At 42.6% G+C, this 10,588-nt stretch overlaps 1 protein-coding gene across 1 annotated transcript in view; it reads left to right on the plus strand.

Annotated features, from left to right (window-relative positions):
- sox13 (SRY-box 13) overlaps nt 1–10,588 on the plus strand; it is a 33,559-nt gene that overhangs the window by 16,448 nt on the left and 6,523 nt on the right. Inside the window, exons 5-11 of the mRNA XM_015375265.1 lie at nt 710–882; nt 1,105–1,173; nt 1,406–1,517; nt 3,113–3,189; nt 3,615–3,780; nt 6,108–6,214; nt 10,154–10,256. Of these exons, the coding sequence (XP_015230751.1) occupies nt 710–882; nt 1,105–1,173; nt 1,406–1,517; nt 3,113–3,189; nt 3,615–3,780; nt 6,108–6,214; nt 10,154–10,256 (807 nt within the window). The remainder of the gene's footprint in view (nt 1–709; nt 883–1,104; nt 1,174–1,405; nt 1,518–3,112; nt 3,190–3,614; nt 3,781–6,107; nt 6,215–10,153; nt 10,257–10,588) is intronic.

The following is a 10,588-nucleotide window of genomic DNA, read 5'->3' on the forward strand; positions in this document are numbered from 1 at the left end:
AGAGCAGAACGTTAGAGATTGAACTAACAGATTCTGCAGAGTGGGAGAATAGAGATAGAATGAAGCAGAATGATGAAATAGGGGTCCCTATGTCCTCCAGCAGTCTAAGCCTATAACAGCAGAACTATGGAGATAGCTCAGGATAACCTGAGCCACTCTAACTAGAAGCTTTTTCAAAAAGGAAAGTTTTAAGCCTAGCCTTAAAAGTAGACAGGGTGTTTTTAGGTGCAGAAATCTGACATCAGACTTTTAAGAGCTAGAACCTGCAAGGAGAAGCACACTTTAAGGAGGCGAACCACGGGGTATGTAGTTTTGCAATAAGGGGGGGGGGGGGCATTTGAAGCTGCGTAGCTCTATAGAGAATCCATAAAAGACTTTCCCTCATTGCTCTCGTAAAGATGACTGTATGAGGATCCAAGCAGGATCATAAAGGCCCTAAAAGATGAAGCACGCTGGCTTCTCTTCATCACTGCTCTTAGCCAATCAGAGCTCTCCCTGCTCGTTGCTGATTAATTTGAAACAAACAGATCTGTTTTCTATACAGTTTCTGTTCTGAGGTTAAGTTTTAGCTTCTAGAAGAGTCTACTTATAAAAAGAGATTGCTGATCTGAGGAGTTGACATTTGAAGCTGTAGTTAGCGTCCTAGAAGAGGATCACTATGATGAATAAGATGAGTTTTCCGATAGATTGATGCACTGATTCCTTCCAGGAACCCCTGAGTCTCTGGCGGAGAAGGAGCTCCAGCTGTTGATGATGATAAACCAGCTGAGCGGCTTGAGAGAGCAGCTGCTCAACGCCCATTCAGAACAGAGGAACATGGCTGCCCTGCTGCTGGAGAAGCAGCAGCAGCAGATGGAGGTGGCCCGGCGGCAGCAGGAAGAGGTACGCTTTTCCTCAGCAGCAACATTTCATAACATCTTGATGATGGGATAATGGAAGAGCTGCGGCCAAGCAGAATCCCTCTGTGGTCACTGTGAATACCACCAGTGAGAAAATGTGAAAATAATCTATGCTTTATGTCATTTTCCAAACAGGCAGCCCAGCCCGCTTAGCTTGTTCTTGCTTGTGCCACTGTGGTTGCTAATAATGCGCCTTATCTCTCAGATCGCCAAGCAGCAGGAGCTGCTCATCAAGCAGCAGCGAACCATCAACCAGCTTCAGCAGCAGATCCAGGTCAGCTCCTCTCTACAGCTCTCACATGGCCTCATAGATCCGAGCCAGTGCAGAAAGCATGGGGGGACTGTTGGGGGAAATTTTTTTTATTCAGTTTATTTCTATAGCTCCAATTCACATCATGTCATCTCAGGTCACTTTCCAGTTCACCAGATCATCCAGTCAGATTGATTAATCTGACTGAACTAAACATTGTCTTTAAGAATCGTCCTGTCCTGCTCTGTCCCAGCAGGTAAACATGCCCTTCCTGATGATCCCAGCTTTCCACCCAAACTCCCAGCCGCTCCCTGTCACCTCTGAATCTCAGATGACATATCCGGTGCAGCCGATCCCGTGCAAGCCCGGTGAGTTTCAGTCTCTTTACCTTTTCTGATGAGTCAGAGTGAAACCCTAACCCTATTTTAGGAGGAAAACTTCCCACACATTCGAAACTAATGGCAATATCAAAAACAAACTATGGGAATGGTTTCCTTCAACGTTTTAAACTTCGGCATACGTTTCTTTCATACCTGATAAAAACAAAGCTAAAACAGCTTCCAAGCTAAAGTCTACACTGGGTTTTAAAGAATCTTCCAGATGTTTTTGGTTTGAACCGACTAAATACTTTGATCTTTAACTAGATCAACTTCCTTACAAACGCAGCCAAAAGGAAAGTTATTCCTCCTTGGTGGGATGTTAGCCTGCAGCTAACCGTTAGCCCTTCTGGATAGACAGGTATGGGGCATTGCAGGCTAACAAAGAAGCCAAATGACCCCCATTCCAAAGGGGGGGACCTGTTCTTCTGTTTTTATTTGCATGTTTTCTAAACTAAAACCAGGCTTTGTTGGGCTGCTGGATAAAACCTGGAACTAAACACTATTTCTGACATTTTGAATTCAAAAAGCTTCCTGGATGGAAGAGAAACATCTTCAAACCTGGAAACAAAGTCCAGAGGATTGAATTAGATTTTTTTTGGAACGCGTCTGACCTGGATGACTGAGAATCTTCACCAGCGTACCAAAAACCAATCAAATATATACTAAGATATCAAACCAGTATATTTATATGAATGCAAACAAAAAAACTCATTCTAAAATGTTCTGCAAACTGCTTTAAATTTTTATTCATGCTTAATCCAGTCTGTCTTTCATCATTTATTTATCATCACTGTTGGAGTGAAAATAAAAAAATGAAAATGAGCCCTAAATCAAAATGCTCTAAATTCACTAAACAATGAGTTCTCCCACCTGATCAAATCAAAATCTAAACATGTAATCAAAAGCTTAACGGCCATAAATAATATAAATCACAGAAATCTGAGGAGTTTGGGAAAATGTACCATCAGTGGTGAGCGACATAGATCTAGTCCAGTCAGAATCTATCTGCTCTGTAATGAAGGCTGCTGAAGTTGAGCTTTTATTTTAGAAAGCATATTCATTTATTAATTCATTAATAATTGGGCTGAAATGATCAATCAGATTCATGGATATTTGAAATCATTTTTCCTTTCATTGAATCAAACCGTTACCCATAGCAACGGTAAACAGACTCTACAACAAGCTGAAATAAAAACGCAGCAATGATGAAGACAAAACTCCACAAATAAAAACAATCGTTTTTTTTTTAACTTAAAATATCTACTATTTTTCTATTAAAAGCGTAATTGTTTAATTGAATGTATTACATGATCTATAACATCTATAACTATATTATCTATATGTATTTATTCTTAGTTTTTACAATTTGCTATTTATTTTAAATGCATAATAATGTTTTTCCTATATTATGATTTTTAATTTTAAAAATGTTTATTTATTATAACTATATTTATAGATGAATGGGTTCCTAAAATGATCGATAGCTGCAGCCTCAATAAATCTGCATCAGTCAAAGTGAGGAAAATGCCACATGGCTGCTTTATGTCCGCTTGTATTTATTCCCGCTGCTTCGTCTCTCACAGCGGTGGACTATCCCATCCAGCTGCTGCAGAGCAGTCACCCCGCCTCCATCAAGAGGAGCACCACCTCCTTCAGGCAGGTAGGAGAACTTCTTTATACCTTCATCCAAAGAGGAGATGGGGAAAGTTTTCCATGCAGAGCACTTGTGGTTTGAAGCCTGTTAAAGAAAGTGATTCCCGCTGGATTGAACAAACAATGGGTTTTTCTAGTATTTAGGGAGGCTGAAAAGCTTTAGGAATACACCACACCCTCCGTTCAAAGCTTTAATGCGTGCAGCGTAGGTGTGCGTGCGTGTGGAGCAAACCGTTTGCACGGAAGGTTCTCAAGCAGAGATAGAACAACACAGCCTGAATAAACAAAGAGAATGAGGGGATGAGAATAACACACAGAAATCCTGCTAAGGTGTGACGGATTTGCTCCAACATGTTAACCGCTGCGTTCATGCCTGGGATCCACGCACGCCCTCACCTTCTCCTGTTCTGCCTGATTTTTGTTTTTGTGAAGGAGGCCAGCCAGCCTTTGAACCTGACCTCCAAGCCTAAGGGGATGGAAGTGGGGAAGACATCCAGCCCACAGAGCCTGGAGCTGGGATCACTGGGGCTGCAGGGGGGCTACAGATTCAGAGATCTCCACAGAGAGGCGTCCCACAGCCCCCCACGGCCCACCCTCAGTGAGTAACCCTGCACAGCTTTCTGTCATGCTGAAAAACAAAAGTTTTCAACCTCTAATAGGACATAATAACATCTGAACAAAGTGTCAAACCAAAATTTATGACTGAGGAAGCTGCAATAATAAAATCCAGCCTTAAAGGGATAGTTCGGGATTTTTGACATGAATCTGTATGGCATCCCCATCACCAGTGTCATGCAATCACACTGACTTACCCCTGGCAGCGTCCTGTGAGCAGAGTTCTCGTCCAGTTTTGGTCAAGCCGAAAGTAGTCCGGCAGGTTTGCTAGACCCAGCGAAATAAAACGTTTCTCTTTCCAAAACATTATGTGTTCAAAAGAGTGATATTTTTGCATCCCAAAAACATTGTAGTGGAAAAAGTCACACGTCGTTATCACTTGGTCCTATTTTCTCTCTGTTCGTATCAGAGCGCGCCGTCATTCAGACAGCGAGCTCAACTTTTCCAGCTCATTTCAGTGCTAACTTAGCAGCTGCGTTTACAAGCAACGCCACCGAGCTAGCTTTAGAGCTAACCAAGTTCATTAGACATTTGAGGAGGGCAGGGAAGTTGCTGTTGTTTGTGATGCAGACAGCAGCTGCTGCAACTCCGACATCCTCATCAATGGAAAGGTTCTGTATCCTGCGGCTCCGGCTTCAGCTTCCATCACTTCTCTGTCCACCCTCTCTCTTTCTGCCCGATCTAACTCCATTTGTCGAAGTTCATCGTCAGTGTACTCGGGTTCATAAAGATATCCCTTTGGCTCTAAGTGGAAGTCGATGTTTTCCTCGTCGCTCTCGTAGTCAGACATCTTCCCCAGTAGTAAACAATCGCGAATCAAACAGGTAGGCCCTAGCTGTCAGGTCATGGTGTCGCGCGCACTGATACGAACAGAGAGAAAATAGGACCAAGTGATAACGACGTGTGACTTTTTCCACTACAATGTTTTTGGGATGCAAAAATATCACTCTTTTGAACACATAATGTTTTGGGAAGAGAAACGTTTTATTTCGCTGGGTCTGGTAAACCTGCCGTACTACTTTCGGCTTGACCAAAGCTGGACGAGAACTCTGCTCACAGGATGCTGCCAGGGGTAAGTCAGTGTGATTGCATGACACTGGTGATGGGGATGCCATACAGATTCATGTCAAAAATCCCGAACTATCCCTTTAAGATAAGACGGGCGATTCCTGAAGATCCTTCACGCAGCAAAAACAATCTAAATATGAGTAAAAATGAGTAAAAAGTAAGTGTATTTACCCTTAATCTAAGCAGGTAAATAAGTGGTTTGCCAATGGAATTAGTATTTTCTACTCTTAAAATAAGATAATTAGATCCTCCCAAAAAAAATTAAAAACAATCCACTGGACTTGGTTTCAAACTTGGAAGGTCTAGTTAGCTCTGTTAGCTTCATTAGCTAACCTTAAAAACCCTCTTCTTTGCACCTGGAGTTTTGTTGCATCTTTAACTCCTTTCCACTAATTGGATGTGGAAAATTAGGAAGTTTAAAGATTCACATCCGACCTTAGTGCAGTACCCACATGCGGCCACACGATGGCGCCAAAGTCGCTCCAGATTGAGTCAGAGACGATCATGACATAAAGGTGTTTAGATTATTGTTTTTTTGAACAAAGCAAAGCGAGACAGTTTAGGTCTTTTAATCTTATTTGTGAATATCTATATGCAGAGAAAGATTTTAGTGTAAATAATATAACAATAATTGTGTTTTATTTCTATTTTTTTTGCTGTACTATATTGTTTCATGCTTTCCATCTTGTTTGCTGCTCATCGATCTAAACTTCTTTTTCATCGACATTTAAAATGTGATAAAATGTCGATATGTAGATAAATATTTCACAAAGACAGAAAACGTCTTATAAATCAGCACATTTTCTGGTTAATCTAATGATGTCTAAGGTTTTCTGAACGATTTCAGAGAATCTGTATTATAATAATAATAATAATAATAATAATATTAATCAATAGGGCGGCCCCTGTTGGTCCCTGTTGGCTCCTGTTGGCCCCTGTTGGCTCCTGTTGGCTCCTGCTGGCTCCTGCTAGCCCCTGCTGGCCCCTGCTGTCCCCTGTTGGCCCCTGTTGGCTGCTATTGGCTCCTGTTGGCCCCTGCTGGCCCCTGCTGGCCCCTGTCTAGAACTGTCCCTGATTAGGGATTAATGTAATTTAATGTTTAATCTTTGGAGGCGTGTTGGTCTGATCTGTTTCCAGATGTGTTTAGATCCTTTCATTGTGCAGAAAAAACGCCAACATGGTGTCAGTCTGTTTCCATGGTTACCTACCGTAGTTCCTCACTTTAACTGTCCGTCCCTTCAGGTTTCCTGGGAGAAGGTGACGTGGTCACTCAGGCCATCCACGATGCCCAGCAGCTGCTGAGGAGTCACAGCAGGGGGGAGAAGGAGCGGGACGGGGCCGTGAAAATGGTGAGTTTTCTCTGCATGCTCACGATTAATCATCCCTGAAAAGACTTTTGAAACTCAAAAATAACTTTAATATCATACATGTTTATAATTCTTTATTTTCTTATCTTGAGTCCAACTGTTGAAGCATTCGTCCCTTTCTGTCAGGAAAGAACTAAACACCATCTTCACTGTTTAAGTCAGTAAATTAGAGGAAGATAATTGAAGAAATGAAGCAAACTTATTTAAAAGCCTTTATAGAAAAGATGTAGATGATAAATGAAAGTTTGATCTGAGCTGGGGGGGCTGCAGGTCTGGAGGTTCAATGTTCCTGTTAGATAAACGCCATATGGTGGGGCGCTTCGCTCTGCTGAAGGACCAACAGGAAATGGTTTTCTTAGCTTGTTTGACGCCTGGCGACGCTTTCTGACGACTGATCCCAGAACTGTTCAGTCTGACATGGATTCAGCTTCTAAAGGTTGAAGTCCTGTTTAAGAATCCTCTGTTTTAAAGACCATGGCTGCTGTTCTCTCAGGTTAAAATCAAAAAAACATATTTATTTATTTATTTATTTCATGTTTTGTTTCATTTTTTCATTTTTCTTCTAATTGCATTTCACAAAGACTCGTTTCTATTGGTCTGCTGGACGTTACTTAGCAACAACATTGAAGTGAAATCCATGTGAAACAGTTTAAAAGACGAATTCATCATTTGAAAAAGAAAAATTTGAACAAATAAAATTGTAAACAAAAATCAGCCTTTAATTGTTCTATTCAGCTGAAACCTAAATAGAAATAGTTTATCTTTTCTCTCTCTGCCTCTGAAGTCCTCCTCTCTGTGTTTTTTTTTTATCTGTCATCATCTTTTCTTGTAAATTACTTTAAATTGTCTTGTTAATGAAATGTTCTTTAAATATGCATGTCTGGACTTGCCTTCAGCCGAAGGGGAAAGTTTGGTGCAGAGGGATTAGTGGCCTTAGCAGAGGAGGCATTGCTTTCTCCTCTGGATTCTTCTGCACCTGGATCTTAAACCTGCTCTAATCCGCTGCTCCTTGATCTGAGCTAGTGTTGGTTTAATTTTATTATATTACAGAAACAAACAGAAAAACATGTTGGAGTAAGAAAAGGCGGCTGCAATGTGATTAAAGGCTTATCCAGGAAAAGGCTGTTTGGACTTTGGGTTCAGACACAAACCAGGCAGCACAGAAAGCAGAGTGATGGCGGCCATCTTTATTTGGTCTGCTTCTAGAGGTCAGCCTGTACTAGATGTCAGCCTGGATCTAGAGGTAAGCCTGAGGTCAGCCTGCGTTCAGCCTGGTTATAGAGGTCAGCCTGGGGTCAGCCTGGTTCTAGAGGTCAGCCTGGGGTCAGCCGGGTATAGAGGTCAGCCTGGTTCTAGAGGTCAGCCTGGGGTCAGCCTGGTTCTAGAGCTCAGCCTGGATCTAGAGGTCAGCCTGAGGTCAGCCTGGGTTCAGCCTGGTTCTAGAGGTCAGTCTGGGGTCAGCCGGGTATAGAGGTCAGCCTGGTTCTAGAGGTCAGCCTGGGGTCAGCCTAGGGTCAGCCTGGTTCTAGAGGTCAGCCTGGATCTAGAGGTCAGCCTGAGGTCAGCCTGGGTTCAGCCTGGTTCTAGAGGTCAGCCTGGGGTCAGCCGGGTATAGAGGTCAGCCTGGTTCTAGAGGTCAGCCTGTTTCTAGAGGTCAGCCTCGATCTAGAGGTCAGCCTGGGGTCAGCCTGGTTCTAGAGATCAGCCTGGGGTCAGCCTGAGGTCAGCCTGGGGACAGCCTGGTTCTAGAGTTCAGCCTGGGGTCAGCCTGAGGTCAGCCTGGGGTCAGCTTGGTTCTAGAGATCAGCCTGGGGTCAGCCTGAGGTCAGCCTGGGGTCAGCCTGGTTCTAGAGATCAGCCTGGGGTCAGCCTGAGGTCAGCCTGGGGTCAGCTTGAGGTCAGCCTGGTTCAAGATTACAGGCAGTCCTGTTTCTCCGATGGACAAATCGTGCAGCTGGAGGCTCACAGCCAATGACTACCTTCAGTGTTGTTTCTGACAGCCATCTTAGAGGCCTGGTTATACTAAGAAACCAGGTGGTCTGCATTGTCAGCGGGACCCTTTTTCCACCTGGATCCTCTTTTTGGCCCTCATGTCCCTCCGTTGTCGCACAAACTTGCCCCCACTTCCTCACCGCCCCGGCCCACAGACCCACAGCTAGTTCTTGATTGGCCCTCTGGTGTTGTGGCGTGGAATAACATAGCGCAGACCACTGCGACACACTGGTTTTAGTCAGTTTTATGTTGCAAAACAAAGTTAAACTTTATAATTTGGAATTACAAGCAGATTCTTTCCCAGCCTGCAGCTCTATACTAGATGCTACAATAGCTGGGTATAGAATGCTGCCGTGCAGATCATCATTGCTGTTGGACAGAAACTTTGATTTATAGAATTCATCTAAACTTTTTTAAGAATTAATGCCCTACTTTATAAAAAAGTGTCTTAAAAAAGTTATGAAAACAGCAGATCTAGTTCAACTAATCATATTGGTTAATATAGCAGGAAGACAGAATGTCCAATAAAGGAATTATTTCATCATCCAAGGTTTCCATCCCAAAGCAAACACTTCCTGATCTGCTATAAATTCTGCATTAAACATAGATCTATAAAATCTGCATTACTCCAAAAAAGAACAAAAACATTCTTCTTGGATCCAGGATTTCCCCCTCGGTTCTTGCTGCTCAAAGTAGATTTAAGTTCACAGGGTTTGATAGAAAACAAATACAGAGAACCTCCATAACTGCCTTGTAATGCCATGGCAACCCAGACCTAAAGTTAATGAATATGCTAAATATGTTGAAACATTTAAAGGAAACAGAGAAAATGTTTTATTGACAATTCAAGGAAACATTTACATCATATTTAAACAGAAACGAGAACAATAAGAAAGATATATTCAAAGATCTATGAACCTTTTCATCTGGATCTTTATCCAAAAATAAACAATATTTCAATGAAATATTTGCTTTGGATATAATTTAGTGATTAATTTTGGTAGAAATAAAAGAATGTTTAGCATCACCTCTTGTGAGCTGGAAGGAATAAAATCTTGATAGTAAATGTTTTTTTTATGCTTGGCAGAGGATGATCAGCCACATCTAGTTTATTAAGTAGCGAGAGCAGGAAGAGCCGTAGTGCTGAGAGCGAACCGACTCTGAGCTAAGCAGCGCAAAGAAGCATTTCTGCACAGCTCGAGGATCAGAGTTAGTCAGAGTTCAGCGTGCAGTACCGGATCATTCCGGGTTATTTTCTTAGACCTGCTGCCATGGTCCCTCTGTGGTCCTGCAGAATCTGTACCGCTGCACGCCAGTTGGGGGCGTGACTGAACAAGGTGCAGCAGCACGGCTGATGCTGCTCAGCAGATTACAGCACAATGATGCAGTTTAAATGTCTGACTGACTGGTCATGTTTTAGTGATCAAAGATCCACGTTTAGCTCGTCAGTTCTCGTTATCGTCATGAAAAAAAGGATGACGATGGGAAATTCTTTCATTGACGAGAAGATTGACCAAATTATTGTTTCGTTTTTTTTTCTTGGCTTATAAAATTGTTTTGTATTTTAATGTTGTTGTTAAGGAACCTATTAGTGGTCGAATCATCAGCTTTCTGCTTCGCCCATCAGTCTTTAAAGTGACTGAAGCTTCAGCTGCTGAATATAAAACTAAGGCCTCAGAGTGGCATTCACCCAGCCTCACTATCCTCACTAACACTGTACTTAGTACTCTCCTCCTCCTCCTCCTCCTCCTCCTCCTCCTCCTTATTTTCCTATCTTTGCAAACCCAGCCCTGCATTTCTAACCCTTCTGATACGAGCAGCATGCCTCTGACCTTAAATGCTCATCCTGAACACACCATCTTTAAATACTGATATATCAGTGAGTTTACGGCCTAAATGACACCGCCTCTCGTTCTCTTTTATCTGCAGGAATATAAAAGTTCTCCTCGTACAGAGAAAATGACTCACTGTGAACGAGAAGACAGACACGGCCTGCAGAGCACGGAGGACCACCTCAGCAGCGACTCAGAGGGTAGGTGGTCCCAGATGAGACTATTGCACAAAATCAACATGCAGAAGAGAATTGGATGTTTTTATGTCCAACAGGGAATCGCCTTCACTTTTAAATGGATTAGACAGTGACCCGTTTATAGAAGTTATAAGTATGCCAAAGCATACCGGCACACGTTGGCATTCAATTCTATTCAGTTTATTTCTATAGCTCCAATTCAAATCATGTCATCTCAGGTCACTTTCCAGTTCACCAGATCATCCAGTCAGATTGATTAAAAGTTTTCTATCTAAGGAAAACCAGCTGATTGCATCGACTCATTGCCTCTTCAGCAATCCCTCACACTGAGCATG

This window comes from Cyprinodon variegatus, unplaced genomic scaffold, assembly GCF_000732505.1.
Source record: "Cyprinodon variegatus isolate N-32 unplaced genomic scaffold, C_variegatus-1.0 Scaffold116, whole genome shotgun sequence".
Taxonomy (NCBI): Eukaryota; Metazoa; Chordata; class Actinopteri; order Cyprinodontiformes; family Cyprinodontidae; genus Cyprinodon; species Cyprinodon variegatus.